This window comes from Schistocerca nitens, chromosome 8 (assembly GCF_023898315.1).
Source record: "Schistocerca nitens isolate TAMUIC-IGC-003100 chromosome 8, iqSchNite1.1, whole genome shotgun sequence".
NCBI classification, from domain to species: domain Eukaryota; kingdom Metazoa; phylum Arthropoda; class Insecta; order Orthoptera; family Acrididae; genus Schistocerca; species Schistocerca nitens.
This window is the reverse complement of record NC_064621.1, coordinates 287377138-287399234: the sequence shown is the minus strand read 5'-3', so window position 1 is coordinate 287399234 and position 22097 is coordinate 287377138. Positions and strand designations below refer to the sequence as shown.

At 42.3% G+C, this 22097-nt stretch overlaps 1 protein-coding gene across 1 annotated transcript in view; it reads right to left on the bottom strand.

The window, feature by feature from the left end:
• LOC126198552 (tryptophan 2,3-dioxygenase) overlaps positions 1 to 19913 on the bottom strand; it is a 448771-nt gene extending 428858 nt beyond the window's left edge. Inside the window, exon 1 of the mRNA XM_049934975.1 lies at positions 19772 to 19913. Coding sequence (XP_049790932.1) covers positions 19772 to 19800 — 29 coding nt within the window. The 5' untranslated portion in view covers positions 19801 to 19913. The remainder of the gene's footprint in view (positions 1 to 19771) is intronic.
• Between the last annotated feature and the right edge of the window lie 2184 nt (positions 19914 to 22097).

The following is a 22097-nucleotide window of genomic DNA, read 5'->3' as shown; positions in this document are numbered from 1 at the left end:
AGCTCCATCGTGCATGAACCACATGTTGTGTCGTACTTGTAAAGGCACATTTTGTAGCAGCACAGGTAGAGTATCCCGTATGAAATCATGATAACGTGCTCCATTGAGCGTAGGTGGAAGAACATGGGGCCCAATCAAGACATCACCAACAATGCCTGCCCAAACGTTCACAGAAAATCTGTGTTGATGACGTGATTGCACAATTGCGTGCAGATTCTCGTCAGCCCACACATGTTGATTGTGAAAATTTACAATTTGATCACGTTGGAATGAAGCCTCATCCGTAAAGAGAACATTTGCACTGAAATGAGGATTGACACATTGTTGGATGAACCATTCACAGAAGTGTACCCGTGGAGGCCAATCAGCTGCTGATAGTGCCTGCACACGCTGTACATGGTACGGAAACAAGTGGTTCTCCCGTAGCACTCTCCATACAGTGACGTGGTCAACGTTACCTTGTACAGCAGCAACTTCTCTGACGCTGGCATTAGGGTTATCGTCAACTGCACGAAGAACTGCCTCGTTCTTTGGAAGTGTCCTCGTCGTTCTAGGTCTTCCCCAGTCGCGAGTCATAGGCTGGAATGTTCCGTGCTCCCTAAGACGCCGATCAATTGCTTCGAACGTCTTCCTGTCGGAACACCTTCGTTCTGGAAATCTGTCTCGGTACAAACGTACCGCGCCACGGCTATTGCCCCGTGCTAATCCATACATCAAATGGGCATCTGCCAACTCCGCATTTGTAAACTTTGCACTGACTGCAAAACCACGTTCGTGATGAACACTAACCTGTTGATGCTACGTACTGATGTGCTTGATGCTAGTACTGTAGAGCAATGAGTCGCATGTCAACACAAGCACCGAAGTCAACATTACCTTCCTTCCATTGGGCCAACTGGCGGTGAATCGAGGAAGTACAGTACATACTGACGAAACTAAAATGAGCTCTAACATGGAAATTAAGCGTTTCCGTACACATGTCCACATAACATCTTTTCTTTATTTGTGTGTGAGGAATGTTTCCTGAAAGTTTGGCCGTACCTTTTTGTAACACCCTGTAGATGCATACTAGATCTATTGTGCCTTCTAGAATGACGAAATCATCCAGGAAATGCCACGAAAACATTACCCAGACCATAACGCTCCCTCCTCATGCCTGGATACTTCCGACGACTGTTGTAGGACACACGCCACCGGCCATCTATTCGACGGAGCATAAAACTTGATTCCCCTGAAAAGGCCGCCTGTCGCCACTCAATGATCGTCCAGTCGCGGTATTGGTGTGCAAATTCCAGCTTTCGTCGCCGATGAACGGCATCCTGTATAGATGCATGAACCAGGCGTCTGCTGTGGAGTCCCATACGCAACAACTTTCGCTGAACGATCGTTGAGGAGACACTGTTGATAGTCCCTTGGTTCATATGGGTGGTCCGTTGCTCAACATTTGCACGTATATTCCCTCATACACTGCACCGCAGCCATCGTTCACCCCTGTCATCTATGCCACGTGGTGCCCAATTGTCTCCTCGGCGCCGTTTTAGGATACCAATATATTGCCTTTACAGTTTACAGGCTTTGCCGTTGCGGGAATGCTTCTGCCCTAAGCCCGAAAGCCAATGATCATACCCTTTAGGACATCAGATAAATTGCTACGTCTCCTTATTATGACAACGCCTGCACTGTTTTCCACATCCACGACATGCTTTATATACCCTACACTGCTACTGCTGCTACCTTCCTTCTGTGAATGATTACTGCACGTTGTCATCGAACGTGTGACTGGACTGTGTATCAATCATGACAAGAAAACTTCAGAGGCCACATAATAGAATCTGGTAACCAACGCATATTGACAGTTCATTGCCGCCAGCATTGCTCAGACCTAAGTTCCAGAAACAATATAACATTTTGAGAAAACTGGAAAAAACTTTCTTAACATACATGCCAAAAGAGTCAATGTTATAAATACAGGTATGTGCTTCTGACTGGCTGCTTTCTTTTCATATCTCCAAACGCTTGTTTAGCCTAAGAAAATTTCTTAATTTCACAAACTCACATAGATTTATCCCATTATGATTGAAGCAGCTGTTTATCTGAGTTCTTCGCCGAGCGAAGGTATCAATTCGACTAATATTTAGATAGCTAGATTCGATGTGGATTCCATTCGCAACCAGGAAGTCGGCAGAAATGTGTGACGCCAAGCGGACAAAGTCAACAATGAAAAGCGTAAAGGAACATGTCTTTGGCCTGCAGGAGAGTGTGTGACTCATTGAATCCTCAGAGTCTACAGCGGCGGTCGAACGTATCCGGTTCGGCTGCCTGGCTTTCACTACAAGCTGGGAGTTCGACCTAGACCTAGTGTGTGACGTGGTCGTTACGCGGATTAGTCGGAGCGGAGGGTGCCGTCAAAGAAGCCGAAAAATGCGTCCGTGAAAAAGAGAGAGAGAGAGAGAGAGAGAGAGAGAGAGAGAGAGAGAAGGGGAGGATAAGACAGAGAGAGGAGAGACCAGAGGGGAAGTTAAGATAGAGAGAGGGGGAGACGGGAGAAGATGGGGTGGAAGGAATGGAGTGGGGACCTCAAGGTGGAGCAGGATAGCAGGACGAAGCTCGAAGAACATTTTGGGAAAATTACTAAGGTGCCAGAATTAGAAAATTAAAAATGGCTCTGAGCACTATGGGACTTAACATCTGAGGTCATCAGTCCCCTAGAACTTAGAACTACGTAAACCTAACTAACCTAAGGACATCACACACATCACATGCCCGAGACAGGATTCGAACCTGCGACCGTAGCAGTCGCTCGGTTTAGAAAATTAGTTAGTTACTTTTATATTTTATGATTGAATGATACTATTTCTATCGAAATAATGTACAAAGAATCATTTTAAATGTTCTTTTTTTGGTATATATCGCTCAATTTCGGACATTCATTGATTATTAAAAAGCATCGTACTACATGCCAGTTTTTGACATTACTTGCATTACCGATAACATTTGTTTAAATTTAACAACAAAACTAAACATCTGTCGCTTCCGTATCATATGTTGTTGTTGTGATGATCTTCAGTCCAAAGATTGGTTTGATGCAGCTCTCCATGTTCCTTTATCCTGTGCAACCCTCATCATCTCTAAACAACTACTGCAACCTAGATGCTTCTGAATCTGCTCACTGTATTCATCTCTTGGTCTCCCGCTACGCTTTTAACCTTCCACACTTCCCTCCAGTACTAAAGTGATCATCACTTGATGTCTCAGAATGTGTTCTATCAACAGGTCCCTTCTTTTAGTCTAGCTATTCCACAAATTTCTTTTATCCCCAGTGCTTTTCGGCACTTCCTTGTTGGTTACAAGTTCTACTCATGTAATCTTCAGCATTCTTATGTAGCACAATAGTTCAAAAGCTTTTATTCTCTTACTGTCTGACATGTTTATCATCCATCTCTCACTTCCATACAAAGCTACACTCCCGACAAAACTTCAGAAAAGACTTCCTGATACTTAATTCTATATTCGATGTTAACAAATTTCTCTTCTTCAAAAACACTTTTCTTGCCATTGCCAGCACACATTTTATATCCTCTCTGCTTCGGTCATCAGCACTTATTTTAGTTCTCAAATAGCAGAACTCACCTCCTACCTCTGGAGTCTCCTTTCCAAATCTAATACCACCAGCATCACCTGATTTAATTTGACTACATTCCATATCCTAGTTGTTGATGTGCTTCTTATATCCTCCTGTCAAGACATTCCCTTTAGTTCCACTTCCAAGTCCTTTGCTGTCGCTGGCAGAATTACAGTGTCATCGGCAAAATCAAAACTTTTATTTTTGCTCCCTCAAATTTAATTTGTTCTTCAATTTTTTAAAATTTTTGCCGCTTGCTCAAGTGTACAGATGGATGACATCGGGTATACGTTACAACCCCGTCTCACTCCCTTCTCAAACAGTGCATTCCTTTCAAGTTCCTTGACTCTTGTAACTGCTCTCCAATTTCCTTGCAACCTGTAAATAACCTTTCGGTCTGTATTTGAAGCCTGCTACCTTCAGAATGTTAAAGAGTGTATTCCCGCCGACACTGTCAAAGGTTTTCTCTAAGTCTACAAATGCTATAAATGTAGATTTGCCTTTCTTTAACTCATCATCTGTTACAAGTCATATGACCAATATTGCCTCAAGTGTTCCTGCATTTCTCCGGAACCCAAACCAGTCTTCCCCGACGTCTGCTTCTACCAATTTTTCCATTACTCCGTAAATAATTCGTGCCAGAGTATGGCAACCATGACTTATTAAATTTAGTTTGGTAAATTACACCTGTCAGTACCTACTTTCTTTGGAAATGGAATTATTACATCCTTAATGAAATCTGAGGATATTTTGCCTGTCTCATACATCTTGCATAGATTGAAATCTGAGGATATTTTGCCTGCCTCATACCAGGTGGAATAGAATTCTCGTGACTGACTCTCCCACGGGTATCAGTAGTTCTGAGGGCATGTCGTCTACTCCAGGGGTCTTGTTTTGATTTAGGTCTTTCAGTGTCCTGTCAGATTCTTCTCATAGTATTGCATCTTCTCTCTCATCTTCATCTACGTCCCCTTCTCTTTCTGTATCCCTTGTAGAGCCCATCTATATACTCCTTCCACCTTACAAATTTCCCCTCTTTGCTTAGTATCGGTTTTCCATCTGAGTTCTTGATATTCACACAGCTGTTTTCTTTTCTCTTTGATTTTCGTACAGACGGTATCTATCTTTCCTCTAGTTGTATATGCTTCTACATCTATACATTTGTCCTATGGCCATTCATGCCTAGCAATTTTGCACTTCCAATCAATCTCATTTTTTAGACGTTTGTATTCCCTGTCGCCTGCTTCATTTACTGAATTCTTATATACTCTCCTTTCAGATGTTAAATCCCATGTCTCCTGATTCTTTCATCTTATTCAGGTCCTATCTCCTTAATTTCCTACCTTTTTGGAGTTCCTTCAGCTTTATGTAGTTCATAACGACTAAATTGAGGTCATAGTTCACATCCACCCATGGAAATGTCTTACAAATTAAAACATGGTTCCGAAATCTCTCTCCTACCATTATATAATCAACTTGAAGTCTTCCTGTGTCCACACGTTTCTTCCACGTATACAACCGTTTTTTCATGATTTTAAAATCAGGTGTCAGCAATGATTAAATTGCGCTCTGAGCAGAATTGTCCTAGGCAGCTTCCTCTTTCATTCTTTGTCCCCAGTCCATTTTCATCCACTATTTTTCCTTATCTTCTTTTTAGTACAATTCCAATCCTCCATCACAATTAAATTGTCCTCTCTTGTATCTATCTCAACACATATTTTATCGATCACTTGATTACCTGCAGAGCTTGTTGGCACATAAGCTTGTACTACTGTGGTACTTGTTGGTTTCGCATCTATGTTGGCTACGACAATGCGTTCTCTATGCTATTTATAGTAGCTTACTCACGTTTCTGTTTCCTTCATTCATTATTAGATCTATTCCGGCATTACCGCTATTTGATGTTGTATTTATAACCTTGTTCTCACCAGACGAGAAGCCTGTTTATCATGCCACCGAACTTCACTAATCTCCACTATATCTAACTTCAAACTATCCATTTGCCTTTTCAAATTTTCTAAACTACTTGCCCGATTTAGGGACCTAACATTCCACGCTCCGACCCGTAGACTGTCAATTTTGTTTTTCCTTATGACGACGTACTCTAGAGTAGTCTCACCCGGAGGTCAGAATAAGGGACTTAATTACCTCCAGAATATTTTATGCAGGAGGATGCCGTCATTATTTAACCGTACAGTAAAGGTGCCTGCCCTCGGGAAAAAGTAGGGCTGTAGTTTCCCCTTGCTTTCAGCTGCTCGCTGTGCCAGCACAGCAAGGCCGTTTTGCTTGATGTTACAAGGCAAAATCAGTCAATCATACAGACTGTTGTCCCTGTACCTACTGGAAAAGCAGCCGCCCCTCTTCAGGAACCACACGTTTGTCTGGCTTCTCCACAGCTACCCCAGCGTTGCGTTTGCACCTCTATGTACCACTGGTTATTTTAATCGTTTTTTCTCTGTGTTTGATATTTTATGTTATTTTTGTTGCAATACGCTGAATACCAATTTGGAGCCACTGACAGCTATAATCTTAGGTAATCAAGGTCGTCTTTGATTCTTGGTCTGTACCTGTCAATATTACTGTTCTTTTCAAATCTTGAAGGATGGTTCACGATGACGATGAATTCATTATCGAATATATACAAGTTGTGAAAAAGGGGTTTCGTGTATTTAACGCCTTGAAGAGGCGTTTGCAACTTGTTGGTGGATGAAAAACGTGTATTATTTCCACGTATCGCTTTTGTGTGACGAATACCTACTTTCTTTTCCCAGAAAGTTATACAGGGTGTTACAAAAAGGTGCGGCCAAACTTTCAGGAAACATTCCTCACACACAAATAAAGAAAAGGTGTTATGTGGACATGTGTCCGGAAACGCTTAATTTCCATGTTAGAGCTCATTTTAGTTTCGTCCACCTACGCTCAATGGAGCACGTTATCATGATTTCATACGGGATACTCTACCTGTGCTGCTAGATCATGTGCCTTTATAAGTACAACACGACATGTGGTTCATGCGCGATGGAGCTCCTGCACATTTCAGTCGAAGTGTCCGTACGCTTCTCAACAACAGATTCGATGACCGATGGATTGGTAGAGGCGGACCATTTCCATGGCCTCCACGCTCGCCTGACCTTAACCCTCTGGACCTTCATTTATGGGGGCATTTGAAATCTCTTGTCTACGCAACGCCGGTACCAAATATAGAGACTCATCGTGCTCGTATTGTGGACGGCTGTGATACAATACGCCATTCTCCAGGGCTGCATCAGCGCATCAGGGATTCATTGCGACGGAGGGTGGATGCATGTATCCTCGCTAATGGAGGACATTCTGAACTTTTCATGTAACAAAGTGTTTGAAGTCACGCTGGTTCGTTCTGTTGCTGTGTGTTTCCATTCCATGATTAATGTGATTTGAAGAGAAGTAATAAAATGAGCTCTAACATGGAAAGTAAGCGTTTCCGGACACATGTCCACATAACACATTTTCTTTCTTTGTGTGTGAGGAATGTTTCCTGAAAGTTTGGCCGTACCTTTTTGTAACACCCTGTATAATAATACGCAAGCGATATCAATAAACACAACTTCCCACAAAGTTGCTCGAGTCTAGGATCTCATTGCTAGACATTAATAGGCTACCACAGTATTGTTTGAACCATTTCAAGATATGTCTTCAAGCTGTTAAAAGTTCTGGACCAGTCACTACGAGACTCAGCACTCTCGTCCGTCGCGTTGGGTTAACTTTAACTCATGTTATTTCTTTTTCCAGAATGAATTTTCTCTCTGCAGCTGAGTGTGTGCCGATATGAAACTTTCTGGCAGTTTAAAACTGTGTGCCACACCGATACAAGAACCGAGTTTCGTGTCCGGGTACGGCAAGTAACTTTAACTCTCAGTGAGTTTCTCTCTTTTCTTTCCTTCAGAGTTCCTCTTTGGGGAATCATCATCATCATCATCATCAGCCAATTCAATCATTAGATGATGTGGCCTCTTCGAGTTGTGGATTCAGGTAGGCTTTCAGAAGTCTTCTCCAAGTGGGACGGTCTTGGGCAGTTCTCTGCCAGGTGTTACCAGCGATCTTCTTGATGTCTTTGTCCCATCTGTCTGGTGGTCTTCCTCTAGGCCTCCGGTGCTCTCTCGGACTCCACTCCAGTACTAGCTTCGTCCATCTGTTGTCTTTTCTTCTTGCAACGTGGCCAGCCCACTGCCATTTCAAGGAACCTACTCTCTCTAAGATGTCATTAACCTTCGTCACAGACCGGATGTCATCCGCCCTTTTCCTGTCCTTTCTTGTATAGCCCAGCATTGATCTCTCCATGGCTCTCTGTGCTGTCCTAAGTTTCCCTTTTGTGAATGAGTTCAGTGTCCATGTCTCGCAGCCATACGTCATCACAGGAAGAATGCATTGGTCAAATACTGCTTTCTTCAGATTTACTGGCATTTTTGATCTGAATACTTTTGAATTCTTCCCAAATGCTTGCCAGCCAAGCTTGATGCGTCGATAGATTTCTGGCCTTACCTGTATGTCTCCCTTCATATTTATAATCTGGCCAAGGTAGACATATTCACTGACCTCTTCTAGTAGACTGTCATTGACTTTCACATCTCCAGCTGGGACCCATTTGTTGGATATTACTTTTGTTTTGGAAAGGTTCATGTTCAAGCCAACCAGCTGACATTCCGATGCAAGATCTGTAACTAAGTTTTGGAGCTCTGCGAAGTCTTTGGCCAGTAAGGGAATATCATCAGCAAATCTCAAGTTGGTAAGCCTTCTTCCATTAATTCTAATTCCCTTACCTTCCCAGCCCAGCTTTGACATAGCCATTTCCAATACAGCAGAGAACAGTTTTGGGGAGATGGGATCGCCTTGCTTGACACCCCTCATGATGCGGAATTCTTGAGTTGATTCGCCGATGTTAACATAAGCTGAAGAATTCTCGTAGATTTGGGGAATATCCTCCTCGATTTAGTAATACTGTTAAAAAGGCTACGTAAAAATTGAAGCACATAGACTCCTAAATCAAATTCGGTGCTTGTCACTGATTGCCTCTTATACGGGTGACATGGTTATATTTTGGAGTAGTGAGTACGCCCTGTTGTTTAACAGTCCGGTCATATAACATCAAAAGTTATATTTATGATTCAAGGTGTAGTGTTGGCAGAAGAGCCAACACTGTGTTGCTAGAGGAGGCCGAAATGCACGCTTTTAATTACACGCAGACTGGCGTGAGGTCTGGAACAGGACAATGTCTTGAGAATTGCAAATAAAGTACGTAGATGATGTAATACTTAACTTTAATCCATAATTGGAGTACATCTCTCTTGATGATACGTGCTTCACATAATAAATATCAATTGAATACGGCGCCTTGCTAGGTCGTAGCAATTGACGTAGCTGAAGGCTATGCTAACTATCGTCTCGGCAAATGAGAGCGTATCTGTCAGTGAACCATTGCTATGAACGTCGGCTGTACAACTGGGGCGAGTGCCAGGACGTCTCTCTAGACCTGCCGTGTGGTGGCGCTCGGTCTGCTATCACTGACAGTGGCGACACGCGGGTCCGACGTATACTAATGGACCGCGGCCGATTTATAGGTTACCACCTAGCAAGTGTGGTGTCTGGCGGTGACACCACACAAGGTTTTCTTTTGTTCCATTCGCTGAAGTTACTGAGTGTTATCGTTATGCCACACACATTGTGGAGACTTAGAAGGTTTGAGTAGGCCAAAGGAAAATCTTTGAACCATTGTTTAACAACGTCTGTGGAAAAGTTTACAGGTAATATTAAAAATCTTACATAGAACGCAGACTGAGCGTATGAGCCTCCCTTTAGTCTCACAATGAGCATGATAAACGCTCTAGAGTGTTAAATTTAACTGCACCTGTTTGGTTTGTGCCTCACTTCGAAAAATGGGACCAAACTTTTAGACGTTTTACTATCGACAATGGGATGTCGAAACGCAGGCGAACAAAAGCTTGTTTCTAATGTAAACACTTCGAAACGAATAGATGCTGTTGATAGCTCTAGCGTCCTTTCATGTAACTGGTATGAATATTTGCAAGGCTGTGGGAGTGGTAGGCGAAATAAGATATTAGCATCTGAGAGTGAACATAAATTTGCGGCCGAGGTCAGTATGTAACCTAAAAGCTGTGACGTCCAAGACCGGTCTGTTACGTTAACGAAGGCTGGAGCCGTGTGGCGCGACATGTGTCGTTTGCGAAGGACAATCGCAGCTTCACCTTCACTGCGAGCCTTGCCAGTTACTAATGAAGCTCTGTGACTACATCGCATTTTATATTTGAGCTTCGCCTGCACAGCGAGTCGTATACTGACTTTTCATGCGTGAGTCGTATTTTAAGTCCGGTGTCTCGCCACACTGAAAACATGTCCCAGGCGGGTCACGCTAAACGAGGTCACAGAACCCAACTGTAATGCAGAGCCTCAGGTTTCGTTTGTTTTGTTTCATTCGGCCTCCAAAGTTCGTACTCTGTTTATCCATCGAAAACATATGTTTACTTAGAATATGTTATAGTACGGGGAAAATGCTTATTTATAGAATTGAAAGCTCAAACTGTCAATCTTTTTACGACAAATATTTAACAAATAGTATGTTATCAATTCATACTATTTCTTAAATTTAATAATAAGCGACACAGAACCTCAGGTATTCCGAGAATCTGCTACGGTCCTTTCTTAGAAGATGGCACAATACACAAGTAGTGTTAGAAATGGATCAGCTCGTACATTACAGGCAGCTTTGAGGTATTATTAATGGATATCTGGGACCATTGCTCCTCACAGTAAAAAACTAAACTCCACCCGACCAGGCCGGGAAGACCCAACGGTACTGACCGGCCGCCTTGTCGTCTTAGCTCACAGGCATCACTGGATGCGGATATGGAGGGGCATGTGGTCAGCACACCGCTCTCCCGGCCGTATGTCAGTTTACGAGGCCGAAGCCGCTACTTCTGAAGCTCCTGACAATACACGGATAGAAATAAAAAGTATAAACATTTGTCAATCATCTTTTGTTCTCCTCCTGTCCCGAACAATCGGACTTAGATCGACATATAGCGTCTTGAATAGGTAGCCTGAAAAACCAAAGATGGCCCCTGATCTGTAGGTTAAGACCTGCTGACTGCTGCTTTCCACCTGACTGCAACACAACAGGGATTACACTGAGATTTTCTAAAAGACTTGACACTGTAGTTGCTGGCTGCAATAGAGATATTAACCTCCGCAGTCACGGTTACCACTAATTCGTACCTCTAACAAATTGTTCTTGTGGACAGTGGCTATTAGTGGAACTCTTTTATTTCCTCATCAACTATTTTGCCCTATCCAAGATTAATAACACAAAATGGCTCTGAGCACTATGGGACTTAACATCTGAGGTCATCAGTCCCCTAGAACTTAGAACTACTTAAACCTAACTAACCTAAGGACATCACACACATCCATGCCCGAGGCAGGATTGGAACCTGCGACCGTAGCGGTCGCGCGGTTCCAGACTGAAGCGCCTAGAACCGCTCGGCCACTACGACCGGCTTAATAACACAAGGGGCAGTCAAATGAAAACAAGAACGATGGAAAAAAGAAACTAACCTCGCAGTCAAATGAAAACAAGAACGATGGAAAAAAGCAACTAACCTGTTTGTTATTTCAAAAGTAATCACCATAACTGTTAATATATTTACCCCACTGTATGCCTTAATGGAGAAATGTTTGCGGTTGCCTACGGAACAATAATTGCACCTGGGTTGACCCACCCACGTGTTGCCAACGTTGTTTCGACTATGTAGCAGAAATTTCGCTGGGAAGCCCTTACACGTCCTCCATACAGCCCCGATATCTCCCCATACAGTTGGCAGACCGGAAGAAAGACATTCGTCACCGTCGATTTGCTTCGGACATGAGGTGCACACCTGGGTACAGTGATGGTTCCGCAGGCAACCACAAACATTGTCCATGAAGGCACTGACCGTTTCCCCTCACAGTGGGATAAATGTATTAACTATTGGGGTGATTATTTTTGAAATAACAAACCGTTTACTTAATTTTATCATTTGGATTACGTTTGTGACGTCAGAATGTTGTATTGAATATTGGGTAAAATGCTTTTGTGGTCATTTCTCATGGAGAGCAAAGAGGTAGTTGTAGAAGCACTAGGATGGTCTTAGCTCCATGAACAGATCCATTGCCAAATTTACCTGCCATTTCATTCGATTTTGTAAAAGGGAACTTCAAAATTTGAGGATATCTTTAATGTTTAATTAAGTATGTCTAAAACTGAATATTATGATAAAATGTCGTGGTTTTTATTGTGACTCCTTTCGTATTTTATAATGAAATCGGACCAATGTTCTGTCTGGATTATTATGTGCAGTAATTGTATCTGGTGAAACAGGCTCTGCCTGAAACTAAGCAAAGTAAAATGTAAAAAGTCCTAGAGGACCCGTATCTTCACCAGAGGAATGAGCTCTGATTCACTGGGGAAACACATAATGACTCTAATGTGATTCACTTGTAAATTTTGATAAAGGTATTCTTGCAAATGAGGAATTGAAATGAACTGGCGCAAAAGTTACTTTGTAACAGTTTTCTTGTGTGGAAAAAGGAAGGCTCAAGCAAGTCAACCAGTCGGATAGATCCCAGGAGATGTTTGTTGAATATAGATAGAAACGACAGATGAGTGAGTAACCGCGACCTTGTTTCCACTGAATCTGCCTTGCTGTTTGTCTGAGAGGGAATGATGGTGCACATTATAGAAATTCTACTCACACTTGCAACAAACAGCAAAAATTTTTCTTTGGTCATTCCATGTCAGCACACGTAACCATCACGGATTTCCACGAAATTTTATGTGAACATCCTCACATGTCCCCGATGAACAGTGGAAAAGTTTAACGTTCGTCGAAGCAATATTGGCCGAGGTATGTTCATTTGTTTGACACCATGCAGTAGTTTTCGAATGAGACTCGTTTTGAAGCTCTAATAGTAAATGGTACTTGTAACAGAAGTATCGAATATAGGCTTACACTGTTTTTACCTTCTCAGAGAAATCGTCATCTTCTCGAAGAATTTGAAGATTATTGGAAAATAGTCGATGAATGAAATTTTGTATTCCGTGTCCTTGTGCCATCGAGCTATTGCTTATTAAATTTCATGTTCAGTATGCATTTACTGTACGAGGTACAAGAATCCAATGTTTACAGTTTTTCATGCAACTATTTACGCACCCAACTTTGGTTCAAATTATCTAACATTGTTAATTGGCGTTTGATAAGCTAGTAAACTTTCTTAGGCGGTTAACGCCATGGTTTTTCTAATGACCCCAGCTTGGAGAGTTTTATAGAACATGGTTTTTTGCAAAATCAGGTCGAAAATAGGTCATTTTTTACGTTTTTACAGAATCTCCAACTTTGCACTTATTTTATTCAGTATTGGAAAGTGGTAAATAAATGAAGCTTTATATTTGACAACTTTGTGTTATCATGTTTCTAAATGCCAAGTTTGATGTTCCTGATACCTTTAGTACCTGAGATGTAAGAAGGCAAACTTAGAAATTTTTCTGGAAACTTTGTCTAAACTTTTCTGGCTGAATGTTGCCCGTAAAATTCCTTTCATTAATATTTTTGAGAGAACATTACAGTTGTACAAGATGGTCAAATTTAATTTCCTTCAATGAAATATTGCCCGAGATATAACAGTTCAAAGTTGCGAAAATTCACGCTCGATGTGCGCAAAGTCACGCATGGAGTCAAACAGGCGACTATTTCTCGACTACTATTGTATCGACGAACTTTAAACTTTACCAATGTTGATCGGGGACATCTGTGAATATTCACATAAAATTCCGTCGAAATCCTTGAGGATCGAGAAGGAAAATGTTCCGAAATTAGGCGATCTGACATGGAAAGACCCTTCTTCTTTTACTGTAGTGTTAGTATTACATTAATACACCTTAAACATATTGGAGTATGAAAAAAATGGTGTACTCCAGTGTACCAGACAATTAACTGGGAACGGCTAGGTTTATCAAAACAGATTTAAAAGTGCGATGGGTTATCCATGAAGTTTCAGTTATCACCTCGAAAATACAAAATTACGTAATTAATGTTCTGTTTGTTTGCAGGTACGTGTCTGATGTCATGATGCACAGTGAAATCGCAGCGCCATAGTACCGTAGCACGTCGCTAGAGGGACCATAACAAAATGTCGCAGCCCACCTTCATTTTATCAATGGGCTGTTCCATTTTCTTTTGACTGCTCTAGCAACGTGCTGCGGTACTGCAGTGCTGGGATATCAATGAGTACCTGCACTCTGGACATCTGAATATTAATTGGGTAACTTTCTTTTTCGAGATGATAATTAAAAATTTAACATTACCTCTCTTAAGAGTGTAGCTTGAGGATTAATTGTGTCCCTGTAAAACAGAAGACCTACACCTCCCATACGACGGTCATTTTGAATTTGTTGACAGATAGTTATTCTATTCCAGGCCGTTGTGATGGAGATTTGCTAGCGCTGCCTCAACAGCTGGCGTAACGTGTAGTAAACGCCTGCAGAAACGTCTTGGAGGACATAACAGACGAGCGACCATTGGGCATAGACGTCCGCTTACTTTGGATAAAAGGGCATCACGGCATTCTCCACGATGAAACTTTTGGCCGCTTCGGTAAGAGGAGCATTATGGAAGGACACCGATCCCTCATACGGTTTCAACACGACGGTCAAGAAAGCTACTAATCACGACGAGAATTGTGAATGACAGCTATCAAAGCACTGAATTGGCAGCCATACAATCGAACGTCTCTTCTCGGCCATGGTTCATCTCGGTGATGCTTAGTAGACGTTTATGTGACGTCTCTCATCGCATGAGGCTGGGACACTGGCGTCACCACAACCCACCTATACCAATTGAAAATCATTGCTTCTGGCCGCTGTAATCAGGACCCAACGGCGGCGGTGGATGTGAACCACGTCATATTGGCGCGTACAAACTACTCGGATGCACAAGTGGTCCTGTACAAGAAATTGGTTGGGGGGGGGGGGGGGGGTGTTACCTCCTCCACCCCAAATGTAACTTCTTTATTCCACCTCTTTGACATCTGTATCATTTGCTCGCGAACTGTTTAAAATACGCCGGTATTCAGCTTCGATCTATATATGTGGATCTTGTCCTCCCTGGAACCAGCTCTGCTGGGAAGCTGGGACGTCTGTTTGTGTCTTTACTTTGCATTGAGAACCTGTCTTTGTAAATGACGCTACTGACCAGCTTTCTGTTATAAGTTACTGTGGATGTCATTCTCCTATTAAATCGACTGGGATCGCAACGTGGGTCGTAATTTTGTGTTTCTAGTGTAAATTACAAACTTACTTTTGTATTTCACGCTCTTATCATTGTTCTGTTTTAAAAATTACATTGTATTGTTGTACCTACTGCTGGCTGTATGGTGTTCGTCTCTTCGTGTTTTTATTTTACATTAAGATCTTACATTTGTACGTTAGACTCATATTGCAGTGCTACGGTGAAAATCACAATTATGTTAAAATGACATTTTTGTAACTAATGTTTGCTTTGCTGCCCAAAGCCAAAAATACGTAAATAAGTAAACGCCTGCCGATGTGAATGAGTTTGAAATCTTGCTCTGATAGAATGTCTTCAAGCCAGGTAGAACCGAAGAACACATACAAGCAGTCGCAAGAAATAATAATAAGGATAATTTAATTAAACGTTATTTCACTTTAAATCCTATTTCATTTATTTTGGAATGTTACTCAGTTTTGTGTATTCGTAAAATGATAGGTACTGGAAAATCTGATAACCATAACATAAGTACGAACATTTCTTTACTCGTGGTCCAAAAAGATGTAACCTTTGTGAAAGTAAAACTGGTTTCCATTTCTTGCTGTAAGTACGTGCATTCAACGTATATCTATGTCTCTGTAACTGCACAAGCATCATTTGTTTGATTCGACGTTTAATAAAAATGAAAAACGCCAGTTCTTGTTTCATTACATACAAAATATTGCTTATAGTGACTTTACGTACGCAATCAAGTATAGTGACATGATATTAATTTTTAGCGAGGTTATTTGCAAATCAGTTTATCAAATAAGTGATCAGTATTTCCAGAAGAAACTGAGTATTGTCGCTGTTTGATGGTAGAATGAAGACAGAACTGTGCATCATATGTCTTACTCAGTGACTTCTACACACTGATTGATCTCCACGTTTCTCTGTCAGCGTCAGTATACACTGTCTGTCAAAGGAAAGTAAAGCATTGAAAAATATGTCGAACGTCAGTAAGCTTTGCACACTCACGCACTATCGGAGAATATGTAAATGATTAGAGTTACAATTTTCTGTGATAGGTAGAACGGGCACTATGGTGCACTAGTGGTGTTCGTGTTTAGTGTTGCTAGCAGCCCAGGTAGGATAGTGCGAACAGTGTCAGGTGTTGAGTGATCAATCTAGAGGACATGGAGGTGCCGTGTACTCGTGTGAGACAGATTTATCGGCGCTTGACTCAGTTTGAAAAGGGACTCATTGTGGATCTCCGTGCGGCCAGCTGGTCGAATCACGCAATATCCAAACTTGTTGCCCTATGTTGGTCTGCTTGCCGGCCGGTGTGGCCGAGAGGTTCTAGGCGCTACAGTCTGGAACCGCGCGACCGCTACGGTCGCAGGTTCGAATCCTGCCTCGGGCATGGATGTGTGTGATGTCCTTAGGTTAGTGAGGTGTAAGTAGTTCTAAGTTCTAGGGGACTGATGAACTCAGAAGTTAAGTCCCATAGTGCTCAGAGCCATTTGAACCATTTGGTCTGCCTGGGGACGTGAGGGAAGGAATACTCAACGTCAAATTTGCGGTTGGTCTGACATCCACAAGGGAGTATCGTTGTATTGTGCGTCAAGCGCATCGTAGCGCTTTCACATCTGAGGGTGCATCCGAGAACCTGTAATGGACACCGCGCAAATTTTGTGTCACCATGCACCACTGTCGATGATTACCAGCAGCCGGACTAGGAAATTACGGTCCCACGCGTAGGCTGCCGTTAACACCGAAAAACAAACGGCCTTGGTTAGAATTGAGTTGTGATCGGGATGAATGGCATCGCATTGTGTTCAGCAACGGCCGGCCGGGGTGGCCGAGCGGTTCTAGGCGCTACGGTCTGGAACCGCGTGACCGCTACGGTCGCAGGTTCGGATCCTGCCTCGGGCATGGATGTTTGTGTTGTCCTTAGGTTAGTTAGGTTTAAGTAGTTCTAAGTTCTAGGGGACTGATGACTTCAGAAGTTAAGTCCCATAGTGCTCAGAGCCATTTTGTTCAGCAACGAGACACAGTTCTGCACTACCCCGAATCACTACCGGCGGCAAGCATGGTAGAGAACTAGGGAGATATCCTATTCTTCCAACGTATTGGAGAGGCAAGCAGTGTTACTCCTGGCGGTGTGGTATGGGAAGTCATCGGTTATGACTGCAGGTCAGTGACGCCACAAAGGAACGTCACGGACAGCCTGGCCCCCACGTGCTACCTAGCATGCGTCACTCTCGTGATGCCATTCTGCAACAGAATTATGCTCGCTCATACGTGGTGCGTGTCTCTACGAAATGTCTTTGAAATGCTGAGGTACTGACGTGATCAGGAAGATCCCCTTATATTGCCCCGATAAAACATTTGTGGAGCAGTCCAGACGGCAATCGTCCCAGTGCCATATCCAGGATATCAAGGACCACTTACAACAGTCGTGGTCCAGTTTGTCTCGGGAGAGGCTACAACGGCTTTGTGACACTCTTACCAACCGAATCAGTTCATGTATGAGCAGTCGTAGTTTATCAGAATAAACCTACAAACTACGAAATTAAAATTAGGTATGATATAGATTACACGTGAAAAAATGCATCTGTTGACTCTTAGCAGCGACATCCATTTATACGAGTATAGCTGATGCTTTTGACGCGAGTATAGAAAGAGGCCTACACCATCAAAGATGGAATTTACGTCTGTTATTTTAAGAAAACCGAATACTTTTTACCTGTAAGCTGTCAAATACAAAATTTTCCTCACCTCCTCATCTTTTTCACTCGTTGTGTGGGTTGATGCAAGCAAAAGAACGCATTGTAACATTCATCACCTGCCGTGCTTTAGCTTTACATTCGCTACGTCCATCTGACACTATCGCGTCATGTTTTCGTAGCTCTATCTCAGAAACTGACATCTTAAATTAAAAAAGAAAAGAGGAGACGTATCTGCAATTTTTCGAGGACTCAGATGAAAAATCTGGGTATAGCTCTTATGGAAGTAGTATGCTATTCACATTGTCTTTGCAGAGTTTAAAAAAGGTATGGTTACAGATTACGTTAAAGTTGTCATCAGCAGCAGCACCATCGCAATTGGTCAACAATGAAAGAGGTAAACAACAGTCACCCTGGTATTCGCCTGAAATGACCTAGTAAATCAGAGGAAATTTTATTCCGTAGTGGCAGACGGGAATTTAAAACGCGACTTTCCCAAATGTGTTTTAAGCATTGCACTTCCTCTACCGGTCGCCGCACGGGAGTGAGCAGACAACAGCCGAAATATGTAGCAGGTACCATTCGCTGTGGATTCGGCAGTTACTCTTTGACGTGTATTCGTTTTTACTCTTGGGAGTGTTTATGTTTTTTACAGTGTCGGCAGTAGTAGCACTTTTTGTTGTCGTTAAAGTAAAAGTAAATTACCAGCTGAGTTTAACACTGCTGTAAATTATATGTTGCAAGAACCGGGAGGGAGCATTTTGAAAAAAGACTTCTAGACGCAATTTCAGCAATATTAAGAATTATTAGTACCGGAAATAAATTCCTTGTGCGAGCTAGCGATCGGAATGGGGCTTTTCGGACAATGCAGCCTAGATAGCTTAAGGATTTTTTTCTTTTTATTATGCTATTCCATGTAACATGTTTCGGTTCTTGTCATCTTCAGACATAAGCCTAAGACTTCTGAAATAAAGTACAGTATCAATTTACGGTGAATCATACACCGAAACAAGATCTCAACTCCTTGCTGTAACAACGCTGTTTAATACAATCAAGAACGGTTAGATGCAACCATTTTATGTAACAGCTAACGTAAGTAAAATACCTGAGTAATACCTCAGGTTTAGAATCGCATCAAGCAGTTCCGATAAATCCATAATTTTCTATATTTTACCATTTTAACGTGGTCATGATTTTACCTGTAACTTCAAAGAATACGGTTAAGATCTGAAAGGTACTCTTCCCCTGCATCTAGAAAAAGTTTAGAAATCGTATGGTGTTTGCTCGCTTCCTCTACTTATTTAAATACGATCGCTTGGAGCTTAATCCAAATTGCGAAGGCTGCTCTGGCTTTCCGCAATGCCTGCATTACGGAGTTTCTTACATAACACAAGCGTTCAACGAAATGCTGATTAATATGCTGATGGAAACTCATGCTAGCTCGACTTAACTTTCCTCTTACGCAATTTTCCAGAATATTCGCAATCCCTGACAGATTTTCATCAAGAGTACTTCTACGTTGGTTTTTTAATTTCTTTTGTAACATGGGAAACCATTCCACGTGGAATAAATGAAAAATCACATAAATGTTGTTCTTGTATAGCAAATGAACGTTCTCTCAAGTATATTAAGATGAATAATTTGATGGTATAACAATAAAATCTATCATTGTATCTACTTGGCATCTTATAAGCACAACAAAACAAATAAGTGGAAATAAATAGAACAGGTCTCACAACAAGTGTTGTTATATAAGAGCTTAATACAGCCTTGTTGTCGCTACAGAACGAACCGTGGACGTCTTTATTGTTTGGAGATGTTGATTTAATGCCCGTAAGCGTTTCTTTTGAAAGTTAAAGTGCACGTTAGTTACTATAAAGTTCGGTGTTTGATATTCGATTTCTCTTCAACGTACAAATCACTGGTAGCCACACGCAAAATAACCCGTGTTCAATACCCGATTCTGACAAAATACCGAAAAAGCAGGAAAGCGTGTGCTGAGTTTGTGTTGCGAAGTTTTTGGATAGTAAGACATTGAAGTGTTATTTTCCCCCGCTAAAGAAGTGCCTTGCGCTGTAGCGCGAGTGTTTTCGCGAGCACTGTTAGGGATGGCAGCGCAGCGGACTCACCCGTTGGCATAGACACAGGAGGCGCTCATGTTCGCGGTGCTGCCCAGACGGTCGTCGGCGAACGACTGAAACGGCTTGCGGGCGCGCGGTGCAGATCCGCTGGCGGGAGCGCGCTACGTCACCAACCACTCCACGCGCGCCGCGGCTCGCGTGGACGACCTGTTGGCCGCGGCCCGCTTCCAGGCACGAGCGTATTCTCGCACCCACGACCCTCCGCTTGTTACGTGACGCCAGATTGCATTCACTGTTGTCGAACGCGGAGACAGCTCACAAATCACCGGCGATGACCTCGCCGACCGATGTTTCCGACGTTACAAGTACAAATAATCGACTGGACACAGATATTAACTTACTAGGTGCCAACAGCGCTGTGGAACTTTCAAGCGCACACCGAGAGCGACACTGAAGTGTCAAAGAAAAGAGTTATAAACCAGGCGAGTGTAAGAGATGGACAAAGGTACCAAGGGAGAGTCATAAGATTTTAATCAGCATGGAACTTGTGCCGGACAGAAATACACTCGTCAGTACAACGGTGGGTTTTTTAGATACTAGAATGTTGTTGTTGTTGTGGTCTTCAGTCCAGAGACTGGTTTGATGCAGCTCTCCATGCTACTCTATCCTGTGCAAGCTTCTTCATCTCCCAGGACCTACTGCAACCTACATCCTTCTGAATCTGTTTAGTGTATTAATCTCTTGGTCTCCCTCTACGATTTTTACCCTCCACGCTTCCCTCCAATAGTAAATTGGTGATCCCTTGATGTCTCAGAATATGCCCTATCAACCGATCCCTTCTTCTAGTCAAGTTGTGCCACAAATTTCTCTTCTCTCCAATTCTATTCAACACCTCCTCATTAACTATGTGATCTACCCATCAGCATTCTTCTGTAGCACCACATTTTGAAAGTTTCTATTCTCTTCTGGTCTAAACTATTTATCGTCCATACATGGCTACACTCCATACAAATACTTTCAGAAACGACTTCCTGACACTTAAATCAATACTCGATGTTAACAAATTTCTCTTCTTCAGAAACGCTTTCCTTGCCATTGCCAGTCTACATTTTATATCCTCTCTACTTCGACCATCATCAGTTATTTTGCTCCCCAAAAAGCAAAACTCCTTTACTACTTTAAGCGTCTCATTTCCTAATCTAATTCCCGCAGCATAACCCGATTTAATTCGACTAAATTCCATTATACTGGTTTTGCTTTTGTTGATGCTCATCTTATATCCTCCTCTCAGGACACTGTCCATTCCGTTCAGCTGCTCGTCCAGGTCCTTTGCTGTCTCTGACAGAATTACAATGTAATCGGTGAACCTCAAATTTTTATTTCTTCTCCATGGATTTTAATTCCTACTCCGAATTTTTCTTTTGTTTCCTTTACTGCTTGCTCAATATACAGACTGAATAACATCGGGGATAGGCTTCAACCCTGTCTCACTCCCTTCCCAGCCACTGCTTCCCTTTCATGCCCCTCGACTATTATAACTGCCATCTAGTTTCTGTACAAATTGTAAATAGTCTTTCGCTCCCTGTATTTTCCCCTTTTCACCTTCAGAAATTGAAAGAGAGTATCCCAGTCAACGTTGTCAAAAGCTTTCTCTAAGTCTGCAAATGCTAGAAGCGTAGGTTTGCCTTTCCTTAATCTATTTTCTAAGATAAGATACTAGAATGCATAAAAATATTATTTCATTTTATGAGAACATAGATAAGAAGAATTACTTAACATTGTACAAACCATTGACTCAGGAATCTTATGAGTATTTACAACTGTCTCTGAACATAGGCGTATCACGTGACGCAAATTACAAGTCTCTCAGAGTACATTTAACAATAACATTCTGGTTGAGTTCAACATAATACGTTGATCGCGTAGTTGACCTGCTAGAAGACGATGCTCTCGTCTTACTCAATGTTGGAGGGCTGGGCAGAGAGATCCTGTGGCCTCTCGTAAGCAGACGATCGGACGTGGCGGCAGCGTAGCGAAACGCTTGTGGGCATGGCTATGCCGGTGTCGCTTATTCGTCGATGTGGCTTGCAGCGACTGTCTTACCTTGTAGTAGCGTTGCGAGGCAACAACCTTGCTTTGGCACTTCCCTCTTCGGACGACTCTCCAAAACTTTCTACACAACATTCCACTACTGTAACAGAATGAAAGTGGTGCAACTACAGTATCGGATATCAGTATAAAGGCAGGATTCCTACGAAAGCAATTTTACAGTGTCCGAAGCATCTATGTATCGAATTCATCATGAAAGTAGTAGATACATGTAATGTTGTAATCTCTTTAGCCGCTTTTATGTCGTCTCGTCGTCTATATAGAG